Source organism: Lepidochelys kempii, chromosome 1 (genome assembly GCF_965140285.1).
Source record: "Lepidochelys kempii isolate rLepKem1 chromosome 1, rLepKem1.hap1, whole genome shotgun sequence".
NCBI lineage: Eukaryota > Metazoa > Chordata > Testudines > Cheloniidae > Lepidochelys > Lepidochelys kempii.
This window is the reverse complement of record NC_136380.1, coordinates 306,761,001-306,780,544: the sequence shown is the minus strand read 5'-3', so window position 1 is coordinate 306,780,544 and position 19,544 is coordinate 306,761,001. Positions and strand designations below refer to the sequence as shown.

The window sequence follows — 19,544 nt, the reverse complement described above, 5'->3', positions numbered from 1 at the left end:
ATAATCTACTGTATAAAATCAATTTCTAAAAATCTACTTCTATAATATCGACCTAATTTCGTAGTGTAGACATACCCTTATGCAACTCCCACTGGCATTTCTCAGGGCATAATTTTGCCCAACAAGTCTATACTCTGTCTTAATATAAAATACTCCAATATTTAGCATAGGGGTGGGCAAACTTTTTGGCCTGAGGGCCACATCAGATTTTGGAAATCGTATGGAGAGCCGGTTAGGGGAGGCTGTGCCTCCCCCGCCCCCCTGCTTCTTGCCCCCTGACCCCCACCCCGGGACTTCTGCCCCATCCAACATCCCCTGTTCCCTGACAGCCCCCCCAGGACCCCTCGCCATCCATCCCCCCCACACTCCCTGTCCCCTGACTGCCCCTGGAACCCCTACCCCTGATTGCCTCCCACCACCCCATCCAACCCCTCCTCTCCTTCCTGACTGCCCCCCCGGGACCCCTGCCCCATCCAACCACCCTTTCTCCCTAACCACCCCCAGGACACCTGCCCCTGGCTGCGCCCCACCACCCCATCCAACTCCCCCTCCTTTCTGACTGCCCCCCAAGGACCCCTGCCCCCATTCAACCCCCGTGTTACTCGCCCTCTGACCACCCTGACCCCTATCCACCCCCTGCCCCCTGACCACCACCACTCCCCAAACTCCCCTGCCCTCTATCAACCCCCCCTGCTCCCTGACTCCTTATCGCGCTGGAGCACCGGTAAAGTGCTCTCCATAGTAATGTGCTACTTACAGTGTACTGAGCCACTGCCCTTCACCCTGCCCTTATTAGCCATAGGATTCTGAGGCCTGCTTTTGACAGGGGGTTAAAAAATGGCAAAGAGGGTGAATCAGAGGAGGGGGGTGGCCAGGGTCTGAGCAGCAGGGTGGAAATTTACTGGTCAGGGGCATCAAGCAGCTGGAGGCAGCATTAGGAGAGGGGTTAAAGGGCAAAATCAGGAATGAGTGGGGGAGGAGGCAGAGTTAAACCCAGGAGTGAGGCGCTGGCAGAGGGTGTTAGAGGGCAAAACCCAGCACAGGCGGGGCACAGAGGGTAACAGTTACCCAGTGGGACTGAGACACCAGTGTTTGCAAAATAGTTTGTTGGGGGGGCAAGAGGCTTTTTTATTTGAGCAAAGTGGCTTTTTTGTATGGTCACACGAACTGAGCATGCTCAATAACATCTGCTGAAGCCACTGTCCTTTAACCTGCCCTTATTAGCCATAAAAATCTGCTGACTGCTATTTACAGGGGTTAAAAAGGGGCAAAGGGAGCAAATGGGAGCAGTGGGGGTGGCCAGGTTCTGAGCAGGGGGCGGACATTGACTGGTCAGGGGGGTCAAGCAGCTGGAGGCAAGATTAGGAGAGGGGCCAAAGGACAAAATCAGGGCTGGCGGGGGGGAGGAGCAGGAGTTAAGCTTGGGGTAAAGTGCTGGCAGAGGATGACAGAGGGCAAAATCTGGCACAGGCAGGGGCACAGTGGGTAACAGTTACCCCAGTGGATTCAGACACCAGTGTTTGCAAAAATGGTGGGGGGCAAAGGGGCTTTTTTTATTTCCCCTCTGACAGACAGGACCTCTCAGCATCAGCTTCCCAGGGCTGGGTTCTTAAAGACACAGGCATCCCAATGCCTAGTCAATGCAACCCCTCTTTGTCTGATCTAATCTCCTGAGGCTACGTCTACACTACAAAGTTCAAAGTGCTGCCGCAGGTTATCCACCTCGACAAGGGATTAGCTCTGAGCACTGGGAGCCGAGCCTGTCTACACTAGCGCTTTAAAGCACTCAAACTTGCTCAGGGGGGCTGATTTTTCACACCCCCTAAACCAGCTAGTTAGAGCGCTTTAACTGCCAGTGTAGATAATCCTGGCAAGTTATGTCAGCATAGAGTCACTACAGTTACTATGTCACTTGCGTGCATGTCTCCTGGACTCCTTGTCTCAGCAGTCAGGGTACTCACCAGAAGCACTTGTATAGATTCAGAGTGAGGTGCACCATGAATAGATATCTCACTGTATTTTGGGAAGCTTTGGTTTGGCAGTGTATGCTGGGTACCAAACAGGTCAGACAGGGGTGGTTGTGGCCCTGGGATCCAACTTCTTATAAGACATTGTTAACCTTCCACTAATTTTATATTTATCCCATACATAAACATATACATAATATTTACCCCTTTTTTTCTAAACGCACAAACCTGCCTGGCCCCCCTCACTGTCTTCCATCTCACACAGAATCATGGAGCTTGCATGGCTCTGCACTACTGTCATGAGCGTTTGCACCCAAAAGTGCATGGTCCTTTACTATTTGCAGATCAGCAAACGTACATGTGGGGTGTGACATTATACTCTACTTTCTTTATGAAAATATGCTTATGATATGGATATGACGTAGCTAATATATACTTTATGCAAGATGGCTGATGTGGGGTATCATTGCAAAACTTAAGACCTATTGACTGTGTTTATCCAACATGTAACGTTTGTATCTGAGGCTAGAAATATGGACCCTGGCTAGCTTGACTGCTTTTAACTCCCTGCTTATCGGAGTGGGGAAGCCGCCCCACTACAGGCACAGACACAACTTTTTTTGTACAGTGATGTGCCCCATGAGGGTTAATGTATATACATTAGATTCCAGGGCCTTGTACCATCCAGAAACATATGCAGCAGCGACAGGTCCGACTTTGCTAAAAAAAAAAAAAAAAAAAGAAAAGGCCATCTGATGTAGCTAATTCCTAAAGATAGCAGTCATCAGATTCCAGTGTTACAGGTAGCACAACCCTACAGATTGCAGTTTCTTGTGTGTGTGTGTGTGTGTGTGTGTGTGTGTGTGTGTGTGTGTGTGTGTGTGTGTGTGTGTGTGTGTGTGTGTGTGTGTGTGTGTGTGTGTGAAAATGCTATCTGTAGGACCGGGCTACCTGCAGCAGCAACAGGTCCTACTTTGCTAACATCTGATGTAGCTAATACAAGCAGTCTCACATGTAAAACCAAACTGATAGCTTTCTTTAACAGTGTAACAAGCCTTGTGGATGGGGGGAAGTGGTTGACATGGTCTATTTTGCCTTTAGTAAGGCTTTTGATACTGTCTCCCATGACCTGCTCATAAACAAACTATGGAAATGCAACCTAGATGGAGCAACAAGGTTATTCCCACATAGATAGTCAGAAATCTCTCACATGGCATCTTACTCCACTGATGAATTTGCCGAGAGGAGGTCTTGGGCCAGGCATGCTTGGGAAACCAAAAGAAGCATGACTCTTAATAGGAGTCATGTTACCACAGTTGATGGGCAGAGAGGTCCAGAACCTAATAGAGAGGGACTCGGTCCCTGAGCTAATATTCTGAAAAGGGCAGGGTTTCTCTGCAACTCCTTGCCAGCAAGGAGCATCATACCCCTACCTGGTCTGTAGTGGGCAAACCTTGTCCAGGATAATTCGGAGGAAATTCAGGGACTTTCCCAGTCTTCCAACCTTTCTCTGGCAGGAGAGTAGGATTTGGCCCTCTGTCCTTATTGAGATAAAATTCTTACTGAGGACAGGGATTGGGCCCATTATCTTCATGTGGATTTAACAGCAACAGGTTGCTGAGGTTACTCCCTTCTAGATAGATTAGGTTTTGTACATCTTTCTTAGTCATGGCATCCATAGAAAATGGGAAATTTAGATTAACTGATATGCTGCTTTAGAGAACTGCCAGCAGAAGAGATCCTTTTATTAAAGTTTTTAGCAAACATAAGTTTGTCAAGTACAGCAAAAATACAAAGAGTCAGAGAATGGAGAGAAAAAGGGGGAGAAAGGGCGGGGAGAGAAGAGAAGCACCAGGGATTAAAGTGAAAAGAAGAAAACTAAATCTCTAGGAAAAACCTGAATTTGGGGTGGGATGGGGATAAGGAAGTGTATAACACAAAAAGCACTGCTTTGCAGGTATGTAGAAAAAAAACCCACTAGGACTATGTGAAACACACTGGAGAACAACATTTTCTTATCTCGTTGTGCTAAACTGCAAGAAGCTTCCTGATAGCAGCGCCATAAAATGATAGAAATAGGCTGAGCTTTCGTGCACCCTTTATCCCACTATTTCAACCTTAGATGTCTGAGTTTAATCATTCAGTGAATATACGTCATCAGAGATGTGTCTCATCACTGGAGCTCCCAGGATGTTTAGTAATAGGAATTCTGTGTCTCTAGAAGCTCACTAACCTTTTAAAATCCAAAATGGTTTGGAACAAGCTTGCCCGGGAGACTACCTGTGTTTTCATATCCTATTTAAACAGTTGTAAACAGCACAGATGCCCAAATTGTCTTGCTTTAATGAGAGGGGATTGCTCAAAAGATGGTAGTGGTGATTTTTTTTCCTATAAGGGCACCTGAATTTTTGGAATTCACTTCCTCTGTTGCTCTGCCAGAGCCCAGATTTTTTTTTTTTTTTAACCTGTCTGGACATCTTGACTTGTTCAAAAGGCCGTGCCACTTCTCTGGCATTTCTGGAAGGGATGTATAGAGGTATTGTTCAGATTCCTGTTGTGGAGGGGATTTACCATTAGTATGAGCTCATTTGTGCTTTTAAGGCACAGCCTGTGTTGGTGGCAGTGCAGAGCCATACCATTCCAGAGGAGTGTTTCTGCTCTACACACTTTCAGGGTAGCTAGCACTAATGGCTGGTGTGTAGATGAACAGGGTCAAGGGCCCACTTGCTGCTCTGTGGGGTGGCCCAAGAGGGAAGAAAGTGTATGTGAGGTAAGATGTTCTCATGAAATTTTTGCCATTTTCTCTTAAAGAAAGTCATACATAACTTAACAAGAGTTATTAAACCAATGGGGTTCTTTAAAAACTTAATAGGGTCAATAAACCTGTGGAATATAATACAGAATAGCCTTTCTACAGATTTGTGCAACATTCAGTTGTAGGGATATACATCTCTATTCATTTCTTTAGTACTTACTCACAAGGTTTGGCCCAAATCTCACAAGAACAACTCATGAGTTTTTGGTTCTATGAGATCTAGAACCTAGCCTTGATTCAGCCTGGAATCTGAACCTCAGCCAACCCTAATTCAGATCTGGATCCAAACTCAGCCTCTCAGCCCATATTGAATCAAAATAGATTACAGGTACCATCATTTTCAAGGACTTCTCTGCACTGAAGGAAACAAGCGCTGCACTTTCTATGGGTTGCCATTTAAAAGGCACAACATAAGCAGCTGAACAATAAGGACATGTTTGGGTAATAATATTATTTCATTCCTTTTATTTACATGAAACATGGTCCTTACATTTCTTCTGTTCTTTTTTATTATTTTCCCAGCCACACACCTGAAGCTTAATTCCTACTCTTTCTGTGGGAGTAGATGCACTACTCTGATAGGTTTGATGCAAGAGTAACCCACCAGCCAGCATGTGTTATGTCCCTTCCTCCCCACCATGCCCGATCTGTACTGGTTGTGAATCTGTTACAGCTCTTCTGTAGGGAGCCTGGCTCTGTGGCTCAAACTGTAGTGATTTATACTTTCAGCTCTGGAGGTTAAAATGGGTAGTTGCACAAAGATCTCCCAGATTATCACATTTATAAGTCCAGTATAGCCATATAAAGCAGGAGTACTTCTAACTCTTAAGCATGACATGACCCCAACAGCCTTGTATTACAAGATTTGAAGGGGTCTTTAATGAAGTCTGTGCAAAATAGCTGCAGAGGATTCATACCTCTGCTTCAGAACTGGAAGAAAGCCTTGAATAATCATAATCTCACAGATACCATTTTTTTGGTAGGGTAAGGAATAGGTTAGCTAGAAACAAATACAGATGCTAGGATTGCCTTTACCTATACCTGTTAAATGGTAACATTGAATGTCAGTTACATATAGCTAAGCAGTCAGGTCTTCTGATTTTTTTTCCATAACCATCAACGTTTTAGAGATGAAAAAAACCAGCTCTTTCCAAGCCCAGAATGGGAGTTTTTCCTCTGCATTCCTTTTAGAATACATAAAACACCATCTGAGGGGGCTAGTTGCTTTATACAGCAAGATGGAAATAACAGACCAATGGACCATCTCCACTCATGCCCTGTCATTTAGAGTTGCTTTTATCAAATGGTTTGGAGAAAGCAAAAAATAGAACCACAAAACTTCCATACTGCACTTGATAAATTGGGGAAGAAACAAAACCACAGTGAGGGAATGTTCCTCCCACTGCCTGCTGATGGCCCATTTATGAAGGATGAATATTGATGGGTCTTGTTTCCTAACTAACGTAACCATGGATGCTATTCATAGGCGTCTAAGAATTTTAATTTTTTTAACCTTATAGAAATGAGTCTGACAAATGAATACACTTACTCTCGAAGGCCTTCAATCATTTTTTCCATTGCATCTTCCCAACAATAAGCTTTAACTGACTGTATATTCTCAATTATTTCTGAGGTGATCACAAGTCTCTCATTTGTCTTTCCTGCCCTCCTGTCTCTGTAAAATAATGAGGCATTAAATAATAATAGTGAATAATACTGTGCATTCAAAGACAAATAATTAATGCATTATGAAGAAAAACTCTAGGAAGTATGACTCACATAATTGACAATGAGTCTTAATATTTTATAAAATTTCTCACTACTTTATACATATTAAATACTTAATTTTTAATATTTACACACTCAATGTTAATAAATAAGACCCTGAACCTGCGTTCTTTGCACCCTCCAAATTCTGATTAAGAGGCATGTGGAGTTCACAAGGAATGCAGGGTTATGCCTTATCTGCCATTTTATGGGGCAAATTGTGCTCATTTTACTCATTTGTGACATATCAGCAGGAATTCCAGTATAAGGTAAGTAAGGTCTGGCTTTGTGTATGTTAACAATAGTATCTTTTTATCTTTAGAATTTGATTCTATTTTTAAACATTGTTCATTAAGAAAAAGGGACTACATTCAGCCCTGGTTGAACTCCACTGTCTTCAGGGAGGAACCTCCATTGACTTTGGGGATGAATTGGCTCAACGAACTTTACTAAAGTCATTTTTGTATCTAATTTCCTGTATTCTGGTGTGTGTTCCTGCTCTCCTAATCTCCAGTTTGCTTTTAAATCTCTTTTTCTTCCATTATTTCCTTCTGACTTTCTCCATTTTTCTTTCAATTTTATTTACTTCATGAAGAGGCAAAAAAAAGTTAGGATCTTGCTTTGCAAGGCAATGGCTATAAACACAGTTGCAAAACAACCAACCTATATAAATACCAAGATTTGGAAACAGGACCAAATTCTGTGCTTATTTACCCACCATGGAGCCCCATTGATTTCAGTCAGGACTATCCCCCATATGTGAAATAATCTTACAAACTAATTGTAAGACGACCAATTAATTATTAATGTATTAGTCTATTAAAGAACCACATCAGCATTAGCCCAATAATATTTTTCTACCCTTCTTCAAGTGCTTCTATTGTGTTTTCTTTACTTCAGATTTTTTTTGTGTAATCCTGTCCTCAGAAGAGCAGACTCTAACGGAGTAACATTTTTAAATGAGGACCATAAGTATCATAAAGCAATATGTCTTGTGAAAACATACAATTATTTAGAACATCTTTAACATTTTGTCACCTGTACTTCATCATCATTCGTCCTAACCCAGCTTGGAAAAGGGCCATGATTATCACAAAGAAAAGTCCACAAAATGCTGTGGGCCCTAACATCTCCACCAGCAGTCCCATCAGTAGCACCACTTGTAAAGGTCCAATCCATACAAAATGAGCCAATGCTAGCCCCTGCAAAAATCCACAGCAAAAATACTCAGACAATATGAAAGAGAGAAGAGCTATTGAGGTGATACTCTGAACACTTTGCACAAAGAATAGGAAAAGAATTTCCAGTAGTAAAACAAGTTTATAGAGGAGATTTTGTGGTTCTGAGCACATAGCAATGTGGGTGTTAATTACACTGAGGACATACCAATGCATATATACATTCCATACATGAGCTTTGTTTTTTTCAAGGGACAAAGTTCAGTCCACAACTCTCCTCGAAGCTGTATAAATACAAAGTGAAATCCTGGCCCCATATAGGCATGTAGGAGTTTGGCCATTGACTTCACAGGGACCAGGATTCCCCCCGTCCTCTCCCCTCTATGTTTTCAATCACTGCCAGATGAGACAAGATATATGAAAGAACCTATGAAGAATTATTTAAAATTGTTATGGAAGGTAACTTATTTCGGTGAAAGAGTGACTAAGGCTGTATATGCAATTAATTCAAAACAACCTGCTCCCTATATGGTCATCTCCCTCATTTGTTTTCCCTGGGATGGATTTAGGGCCAACTCCTGTAGTCCTGAGGGCCAAATAATGTCATAGACAGTGCACATCCTGAGAAAAGAAAAACCTCACAAGTGTTAGGCAATAATGGCTGGTACATGCAGAGAGGGAGTGAGGGAGATGTACAAGCAGCGTAGAATTCCCCTCTGTGAGTTGGCAGCTCTGTGGTTTTGGGAGCAGGGGCAGCAGGATGGGAGCAGTTGACGGGGGGAGATGGCTGATGCCTGCAGCATCCTGGCCGTAGAGATTAATAGCTATTTGCCATACAAGTTGTATGGTGGGGGTACAAGTCTATATCATACTAGCATTTGTATGACAGCATAGGTCCTGAGGGAGCCGTGCTATAAAGAGGTTTGGAGAGGGACGCACAAGGTAGTATTTGTCTAGCAAAGGGTTTCTACTTGTATTCATAACCACAGTAGCTGATTGCCTCCCAAGTATCACATGAGAAGTTCTACTCTTCCTGTCTTCCTCACACCTCAGCCTTATGCTAGCTGTAGTTGGAAGTGGCATGCCTCTCCTCCCAATAGGATGGCCGAACAGACACTCTGTGACTTGAAATTCATGGAGTTTCTAGGCCTTTCCATCAACTGAGTAACACACAGCACTGTACAGTCCACATGCTACTACTAGCCCTCTTCGCTTTACAGGTTTGTGCTGCTACCCCGCTGTCTCGGCGACAGGAGATGGGAGAAGACGTGGTCTGAATCAGCCTCTCCCTGACTACACACCCACACATCATGTAGGTGGGAATGCAGTTTGGGATTTTCTTAAGATGAGCACAGCTCACCACGGTTGGCCATTTATTGCCATCGCTTGACTGTCGCCAAGGTGATGCTAACGCTTCTAGAACTGTTTGAAGTTTTGCAGTCCCTCACTTTTGTTTCTGTGATACAACAAATACAGAAGCTTAAACAAGCAGTGACATACCTCGTCAAATTTGTTCAGATTGTTGGAAAGGAGACTAATGAGTTGTCCAGTACTTATTTTATCTAGGACTCTGCTTGACAGTTTTAAGGTCTGCAAAATAATACAAAACAGAAGATGAATGGCCTTGTAACTTAGTTGAATAAAAGAGAATAAATAGAAATATTAGTAATTAACAGCCAGTGAACAGTAATACAAATGTTTCATTTGCTATCTTTGTTACAAAGAAAAACACTTATTAAATCCGTTTTATTTATATCACTAAAGTTTAATGTATTCATTATATTACTTTGCAAATACAGTATAGACTTTTTTTTAATCTAGCTTTTACTTTGTTGCATATTTCTATATGTAAGGCAAGACTGAATTACACATGCATGCTGAGTGTTTCTGTGTATGGTCCCAAATCCTTAGTGCACACCTTAGTGCACACCTTAACACACCTTAACAAGAATTTCTTGACAGACATGGTGAAATTTGTAATGAGGAGCAGTAACAACTCCATAGTTAAAGTTAGGTTCTATTTTGCACTTAACATGGGATTTCAACCTCTTCGTTTTTTATATAAAATCCACAGCCGACCAGTCCCAAATTTTCAGCACAAAATCTCTGAGTAAAACTTGAATCTTCTGAGTATTTTCCCATAAATCTATTAATGGGTTTCTAATTTATAATTAGTTAACAATTGGTATTTTAAAGTCCATATATCTGAGTCTTATGTTTTTTCAGCCCCTGGTAGCTTAAAAACAACAAACTGTAGAAAGTCAAAAAGATGTTGGTCTGGAGTTATACAATTGCTTTAACTACAAGAAGAAAACAATTATTACCACTATTCATCACAAAACTACATCTTTATGCTAAACAGTTAGCTAATGGAGAACAAGATTTACTTGGCTACTTCTGCTCTTTGACAAGGTATGAAGAAGGCTTTTTGAATAGTTTAGGGGAGGAATATAACACAGCCTTTGGACATATGCCCCCAGTAATGTTCCTGGAATCCAAAATTGATGATTGATACTTGACGCATGGGGAATGGATTTTACTGGTCCAGGAGTTTTTATATTGCATCAGAGAAGAAGATTTTCAACAAAATAGCTGCTATTTTGTTGAAGAGCAAGATTTCCATTGTTCAGGAGATTTGCTCAGCAGTTTCACAAAGCGAAAACTACTGCACTGAAGATTCTGTTCTTCATGAAACCAGTGGCTCACTTCAGCTAGTAGGTGAAATGTATGAGTATGTTTGGGGACCCTGGAAGCATAGAGCCTAAGGCTACGTCTACACTGGCACTTTTGTCAGTATAGCTTATGTTGCTCAGAGGTGTGAAAAAAACACCTCTCTGAGTGACATAAGTTACACCGACAGAAGAACCAGTGTGGACAGTGCCGAGTCGGCAGGAGACAACTTTCCCAATGACATAGCTTTCGCCGTTCATTGGGAGTGGTTTAATTATGTTGATGGCAGAGCTCTCTCCCATCGGCATAGAGCGGCTACAAGAGCAATCTTACAGCGGCACAGCTGCATCGGTACAACTGTGCCACTATAACCTCACTAGTGTAGATGTGGCCTAAGACTACCACTGGATGTGATCTGAAAAGTATATCCTCTCAGCTAGTTTTGATAGTTTTTTATCTAGGGATAATTTTTTTCAACATGGATTTGATTATAATGGGGGATTTGGTCTTTTGTTATGTAAGTACATCATCCTACAGCTGGCAAAATGTGATTTTGAATAGGTGAGGAGAATCATCAGGATTTTACAACAGGAAGGAGCTGTGATCTAAAAACTATTCTAGCACAATCCCTCTTCCACAGACATACACTTCCAACAGCAATGCCCTGTATTAGCTCAAAATCTGACGGTTTTCAGATTGTAGCATATGAATAATACGTGCATTTGGCTAAACAGAGCTGTGTTTGGCAAAAATCACAGTCCTTTTGAGATTTTCACATTTTCAAAACAAAGAGCACATGAACATCTGTTACTAGACACTTTTCAGAGGAAGGAAGAATCTTGGTCGACAAATAATTTTAGGGCACCAGCTTCTAGATAATATAATGCATATATAGGCACCATAAAAAAGTCAGCATTTGCCAACCATTATTACATATCACTATCTGAGATATAACAGGGGATTTCCCCATATTTAATATAGAACATAACAGTGATGAGTGTGTGATGTCTGTTGGCAAATGTTTACTTTTTAATGGTAACCACTGAATGCTTCCAATTCTGTAGATCAACAGTATCAATCTGAGGGCAGATTTGAGCCACTTAAAAGGAAATCTTCAAAACGACAGTCAATAAATAACTGGGATGTAGGAAACTGCATGCTGTAGAGTAGTTTTTCCTTGTGCTTTATGTTCACTTTATTATTCAAACCCGATCTCTCCTATAGTTTGTTGCCTAAAACCTCCCCTCTTCTAACCCTCTTCTGAAAATGTTTTTGTGCCAGCGGCATACACTAAATACAATAATTTTGCTTTCTTATTCATTCAAGTGAAAGTGAAAAAGCTACCTTTTTGTAAATTAAACTAAACATGGCTATTCTTATTTGCATTCCTATATGATGAAGGCCAAATATAGCAGGGTGCAGAAGCAGTGTCCTCACAATGAAGAGAAGGCACAAGCCTATGCCCAGATAGTAAGCTATGGATCGCTCATGGGAGTTGCTAGGATCATAGGAGGCTATTATTCTTCCCAGTAAAAGAGGTTGCACAGATTTGGTGACTTCCTGCAGGAGAAAACAAGAGAAAGCATTTGTAGTTAATTTCTTTTTCAGAACAGACAACTTTTTAATTTCAAGCTATATCAACCATTTACTTCTAGTATATCGTAAGCAAGGATGCTTGCTCTCTTCACAGTGCAAATTAAAAGAAGATACAATAGCCATAAAGTGCTTGATTCACCATGGCTTTACGCCAGTATTATGTTCTTGTAACTCCAATGAAGTCAATGGAATTAAGCCAACATAAAATTTTATTAATGCAATAGTGAAACCAGGCCATAGACTTTAAGAATATCTACTGCTCTTGAGATATGTAACTCATGTTATAGTGCTTAAATTAGCAATATGTTTCTAGATTTACTTTTCAAGCTCACGGGGAAAGATTTTATTCTCAAAATGTGTCTCTCATAAAGAAAGAGAAACAATATAAGCAATTAGTCCATTCAGCCTTTCCTGTGTGTACATGCTTGTGCTGGGGGATTTTTTGGTGGTTTTTTTTTTAGTGAGACCCTAATTTTAGCCTTCTGAACAACTGAGTTAATGACTCAGCACATTTGAATCCAGAAGCACTTTAGATGCTGGTTCTTCACTCTAACCATTGGGTACCAGTCTACCTTGTGCATCACTGAACCAAATAAGGCACAGCCAGATTCATAATATGTCCTAAAGTGAATGTTAGCAGAACAACAACAGAAGAAATAGGGTGAAACATAAGGGAAAGGATAGGAAATAACAAAAAGAGCACGAAACACAAATACTCTGGTATAGCTATGTGGATGTTAATCAACCACTATATTTATCTTGGGCCTGAGAACAGCTTTGCCCCACATCTCTCCTTATCCCTCATTTCTGCTGTCACTAAATCCTGCTGGTGTTTGCTCTGTGCCAGGAGAATAGGTCTGTTTCCCTCCATTTGCTCAGTCCAGGCCTTGCTCAATTTCTCATTTTTGACCACTTACAACCTCTTTCTCTCTACCTCTCACCCCACCCAAAATACAGGTGCAAAAATCACCTGAGTTCCTTGGTATGACTTTCTCCTTTATATTCTGTGGAAACCACAGAAGGGTTGTGAAATATGAATGAGCTCAGTGGTTTGTTTAATTGTTAGTGCTAAGAACTTTGTGTGTGTGTATGTGTGTGTCCCCTTCTCGCTTCCCATCGTATTTGTTTCTCTCCCAGCAAAGAGAGTGAGCGTGTCAAATGCTAAACAAATAGACAGTTGCAAAACTCTCTTTGTACAGATGTGTGATACACTTTAAATGTTCTTAAATGGTGCCCCCAAACTGAGTGCCAGGGAGAGTTACCATGCAGGAAGAGAAGAAGACATGAGCTACTGGAGCTCAGTTGTAACTCAGGGTTTTCAGTGATAAATAGGTCAGGACTTTCCCCTTTGATTTTTCTTTTCCTCTCCACACTCTTTAAATTATTTATGGTTAGCAAGACAACAGCATTACTAACTGCTTTTACATCATGTGCTACAATCTCATCAGAACAGAAAAGTTAGTTGACTGTTTCAACACAGGAAATGAAAATGTATACCCGGAATAGATCACCTGTGTTAAGTACTACCTTTGCCAGATTAAATATAATTGTGTCAACACAAATACTGTAAACTTGAGTCCTGGTTTGACAAAGACAATAGTGTTCTTAGTAGGCAAAGGAGGAGTGTTTACAAAACACACTCAGACACAGACACACAACATTAGACAGCTGTGTTAAGACCATCTGCATCTGTGAGCAGCAAACCACAACTTCATACATCTCATAAAAATGCGAAACAAGGACATGGGCAGTGCTTTCAAGGACATGGGCGTTGCTTTGTTTCATGTTCCCTGAGATTCCCAGGTAAGTTTTATACATCTGTCTTAAGTAGCATGTACTCTGGTATTTACAATTTATTCCATTTATGCATCAGTGGAAATACCATGCTCTGTGACTGTGTTTGTTGTGTATATAGAGACATCAAATATGTTTTCAGCTAATTGAAGCAAGGTGATTTACAGGTTTACAGGAATATACAAAGAATAATGACTGGCAACGTGCCACCTTATTTGCTAGATCATGTTGGCAGAGAGATCATATATGCGAGAGACTGATATTTAATACACACACAGAAAGGCAAATCTGGGTATTTTTCATATTGTTCTGTCCTGTAATTATGACAAGTTAACAGCTAACAAATATTAATATAACTTTAAGCTAACTAGAATGTCTTGCCTACCTGGTATGAGATATGTGTGCCTGTGTGGGAGGCAATAGGACTATTTAAGAGAATATTCACCTGCTGAGCCACTCTGAATTCTGCAGACATTAATTATAGAAATGTAGTGCTGGAGGCAACCTGGATATTTCATCAAGTCCAGCCTGCTAAAGTTTAGGCAGGGCCAAGTAAACCTAGACCATCTCTGACAGGTGTTTATCCAAAATCTTCTTAAAAGCCTCCAATGATGGGGATTCCACAACCTTCCTTGGAAGCCTATTCCAGAACTTCACTCCCCTTATAGTTAAAAGCTTTTCCCAATATCTGAATTAAACTTCCCTTCCTGCCGATTAAGCCAATGCTTTCTTGTCCTACCTTCAGTGGACATGGAGAATAATTGATCATGAGCCTCTTTATGACAGCCCTTAGCATAGTTGTAGACTGTCACCTCAGTCTTTTTTTCTCAAGAACAAACATGCCTTGTGTTTTTAACCTTTCCTCATAATCAGGTTTTCTAAACTTATGATTTTTCTTGCTCTCTTCTGGATTTTCTCCAATCTGTCCACATCTTTCCTAAAGTGTGGCACCCAGAATTGGACACAATACTCCAGCAGAGGCCTCACCAGTGTTGAATAAAACAGGGCAATTACCCTACAACACTCTTACTCATACACCCCAGAATGATATTCGCCTTTTTTGCAACAGCATCACATTGTTGACTCATATTCAATTTGTGATCCTTTTGAGCAGTACTATTGCCGAGCCAGTTATTCCCCATTTTGAAGTTGTGTTTTTGCTTTCTCCTTCCTCATGAAGTACTTTGTCCTTATCTTTACTGAATGTCATTGAGTTGAATTCAGACTATTTCTCCAATTTTTCAAGGTCATTTTGAATTCTAATCCTGTCCTCCAAAGTGCTTGCAATCCCTCCCTGCTTGGTGTCATTGCAAATTTTATAAGCATACTCTCCGCTCCATTATCCAAGTCATTAATTAAAATATTGAATAGTATTGAACCCAAGACTGACCCCTGGGCACACACTAGATACCCCCTCCCAGTTTGACAGTGAACCATTGAGAACTACTTTTTGAGTATGGTCTTTCAACAAGTTGTGCACAAGTTGTGTAGTAATTTAACCTTTTTAGTGAAGACTGAAGCAAAATAGGCATTGAACACCTCAACCTTCTTGAGTAGCACCCAACCCCGTTTTTGAATGTGTCCATAGAGTAGCTCAGCAGTGGACATGTAAATGGTCAGTTCTAAAATTACACAACAGGAGAATTTCAGGGATATTCATTCTGTTACCTAAATTTAAACTCCTATAGTGTAAATGACAGCAGTAAAAATTACCCAGGTATGTCTATATTGATTTATATTGCACCAAAGTGCATTAGAGGTTAAAAAACTCAAACAAGTACTTTGAGAGCAAGGAGGGGGAAAGTTAAAACTGTTTCTGCATTTGTGATACAGTTAATTTGCCTGAATGGACACTAACCAATACACAGTTACGCAAGTATGCTTGAAAGAGAGTATTGTACAGATGTATTACAACTATGCTCACAACTAAGTGGTTAACTGGCTAGTAAATTGCTTTCAAGAAGTGTGTTTTTTTTTTCTTTAAAGAGACATCTAATGGTTGAGGAATATAGATGTTTAGGGCAGCAGGGAAGCAGATACACAGAACAAACCATGAACAGTTTGATGTGCCTAACACAACAATTTATGGAAGTGAATTATAGCATGCTAGGATACCAGAATGCAAGTGTCTGCCCTTCAGTAACATCATTACCTAAGGTGCATGAGGTGAGAGAGAGAGAGAAATTACTAGATCTACTGAGAGCAGAGCTGTGGTGCTGGTTGCAACAGGTGCTATATGAATAGCAGGAATTCAAAAGGAAAGCAAGGTTAAAACCCATATTCATTTTTGTTTTGTTTTTACAAAGCCTGAAGTCCTCACTCTGACTCCAGTGGGAATTGTGTTCATGAGACTCAAAATCTGGCCCTATTCCAATGCTCCAATTGTCAGCCTTCATTTTTCAGCAATCACTTTAAAAAGTATCCTTTAGAAACTAGCAAGCTGATAGAGGCCAATCCATTTAATATTTTGAACATTGTTTTTGTATAGTGATAACTTTTTAAACACAATGTTGTGCGGAATACAGAACTCTAATATGCTGGAGCAGCCAGTGTCAGTTTATACTATTTTCTTGTTGTTAATTTCCTTATGCAGAAAAAGTTAGGGCCAGAACCTTAGACTGAATATTTGGCTGTAGGTGTGATTTCCCTTGTTTTTGTGAGTTTGAGCCAGACTCTTACAGAGTCATTGCTACACACTAGCAAACCTTGAACTATATGCATGTTATAAAGGACTCATTGAACTGTCAGTTTTTCTGCATTTCCGTTCCCCATCATTGCTGATTACAAGATATTTTTTATAAACAGAGATTTCTCTTTCCTAATCAGTCTTCAAAGCTAATTCTTCTGTCATTGAATGATATTACAGTCCAGTGTTTGTGACACAAAAAAGGTTTCCCTGTTAATGAATTATGAGGACACAAAGAGGGATGGATTAAGGTTAACTGGCTCCCATAATACCCACCCAAAAACCCTCAAAGATTCCGGATTTAAAGATAGGGCAGGGATTAATGGGCTTTCTTCATTCCCACTCCTAACTCTTCCTCGCTGCCTGAAAAGCTAATAGTATGTTAGGAACGGGACAAATAAGTCACCAAAAGTCATAATGCCACTATATAAATGCATGGTACACCTTGAAAACTGTGCAGTTCTGGTTGCCCCATCTCAAAAATGATATATAAGAATTGGAAAAGGTTCAGAAAAGGGTAACAAATATGATGGGGCATAGAACAGCTTCCACATGAGGAGAGATTTAAAAGACTGGGACTGTTCAACTTGGAGAAGAGATGACTGGGGGGGATATAATAGATGTCTATAAAATCATTAATGGTGTGAAGAAAGTGAATAAGGAAGTGCTATTTACCCATTCTCATAACACAAGAACTGAGGTCACCTTATGAAATTAATAGGCAGCAGGTTTAAAACAAACAAAAGGAAATATTTCTTCACACAACACACAGTGAACCTCTGGAACTCTTTGCCAGAGGATGTTGTGAAGGCCAAGACTATAACTGGGTTCAAAAACTAGATGCATTCATTTGGCTATTAGCCAAAATGGTCAGGGATGCAACCCCAAGCTGTGGGTGTCCCTAAGCCTCTGCATGCCAGATGCTGTCTCTGGATGACAGGGGATGGATCACTTCATAATTGCCCTGTTTGGCATTGCCACTGTCAGAAGACAGGATAATGGACTAGCTGGACAATTGTTCTGACCCAGTATGGCTATTCTTACGTTCTTTTGAACCTGTCTGCTCCCCTCCTTTTGCACAGCCCAAAATCAGCCCCCTCTTCACCTCTAAAGGAGTTGATGGGTAGAAGTATCCGAGGCAATATCTCTTGAGAAGCTGATAAAATTCCATTAGGGCATTTGGGTATTAAAGATTTTGTTGTGGGAATATGTGAAATGAGATTGGTGTGGATGTTAATCTTGTCTGGATTGGTGATTTCCTTGATTTTTAGTGATTATACACAGAGGAAATGCATTTGAGGAACCTGTTCTCAAAGATGCTTGATTAATTTTCTGTGGGAATACCACCCCACACACATACCCAGACAACTCTGAATAGCAACCAAAGTGAAGCAGAAGCCAATGCAGGTTATCAAGCACAGATACACTATACCCTCCAAGTAGATGAGCAGTCACAATCTGCACTAGCTGAATTTCTCAATAGCCCCAAGTAGGCCAGAGTAAAACCATCAAATCTACAGATAAAAACGTAAGAGAAAACTGTAATAAGGCGTGAATCCAAGAGAAATGTGTGCAACGTCAGCAAGGAAATGAGTTGTCCTGCTGAATGACACCAGGCCTGAATTTGTGTGTGTCTGTGTACACATGCACATTCAACAAAAACATGTGTACTTTGGTTTCTTTTAGTATAGTGGCACTGAACAGCACATTTTAAAAAACTATTAACTTGCAATACAATGGCTCCCTTATTTTTGTTCCTCCTCTTTTTCACTTCCATTTCATCAGCACAATTTTCCTTCTAAAGTAGGTTATGTTTCTTTTCCTCAAACCCTTGCCTTTTTCAGTGCACATTTCCCTCAGACTAGCTTCTCTTTCTCCTTCCTTCAATGTCCTATTCTCTCCTTCATGTCCTCATCTTCATTATTATTATATATTTGTATATTACAGGAGCACCTTCTCCAGTCAAGAATCTGGGTCCCACTGTGCTAGGCACTGGACAGCTACACAGCAAAGAAGATGCTCCCTGTCCCAGAGAGCTCACAGTCTAATTTAGTATTTGCCTGTCTGTACATACAAAGAGAGAGGGAGAATTGGTTGAATCCTCAGTACCTATTTTCCTGCTTTGCAAAGCAAAAGAGTCAGAAAGTTACCTTAAAGGGATAACCAAGGGGAAACAGAAGAGTATTCTGGTGGTGTACAACTTCTGCAGGCAGCTCTAAACTTCCCCTGAATGGAGGATAGGACAGGACAGGTAAAGAGGAAGCAGAATACATACCTCTCCAACCAGATTCTTGCTGGGTAGCTTCTGGCTGCAGGCAGTGTAATTTAGAGGAGCCCTGAGGCGGTTCTAAATTATGCCAGGCAACCAGGGACTATTTCAGATACTAGCCAGCTGAAAGGTGGCTTACGAGCCACCCTTCCCTGACACCTTTCCTCATCTGTGCATCTGAGGATTGAGCCCAATATCTCTGTCTATCCAGAAATTGTGTCTGTCTGTCGATAGCTAGGAAAACAGAGACTTTTTGTGTATGCAGTTAGAGAATTTTGATAAATCTGGTTTAAAAATGAAAAAGGACCCTTTAAACTCTTACATTGTTAACCTGAAAACTCCATAGAAGTGATTATTCAGCATCAAGTCTTTTATTTTAAAAATGTAATCCAATGTCACAGAGTTCTTAAAATACTAAACTACACATGGCTGATGTGAATGGTCCCAAATATCCATTCAATGCTGTTGTGCCTAAGAAGGGTTACCCTTAACTTATAAGAACATATGTAGTTGGTTCCACATTTTTTTTTCCTTTTTAAAAAAGGTGGTGGTTATTGAATAGTTTTTTAAAAGGAAGCGCTAGGATTAACCAATAGAGGTAGGTACGCAACACTTAGTTTTGGGGGGTGGTTTTGTTTTTCAGATAAAACAGAATGTGAAGTTTTACAACTTCTCGCTTCTTCATTATATTGTCCTTCTAGACTTCCTGACTCTATTTTTTGTCTAATGATGCCCAGAGCTACAGTCAATCTGCTGTATGAAATACCACTGCTTTTATGGACAAATTTATATTGTAATAAAT

General features: G+C 40.8%; 1 protein-coding gene across 1 annotated transcript in view; it reads right to left on the bottom strand.

The window, feature by feature from the left end:
• CFTR (CF transmembrane conductance regulator) overlaps window positions 1-19,544 on the bottom strand; it is a 144,553-nt gene that overhangs the window by 108,734 nt on the left and 16,275 nt on the right. Inside the window, exons 4-7 of the mRNA XM_073328163.2 lie at window positions 11,742-11,957; window positions 9,228-9,317; window positions 7,588-7,751; window positions 6,332-6,457 (exon numbers count right to left, since the gene is read on the bottom strand). Coding sequence (XP_073184264.1) covers window positions 6,332-6,457; window positions 7,588-7,751; window positions 9,228-9,317; window positions 11,742-11,957 — 596 coding nt within the window. The remainder of the gene's footprint in view (window positions 1-6,331; window positions 6,458-7,587; window positions 7,752-9,227; window positions 9,318-11,741; window positions 11,958-19,544) is intronic.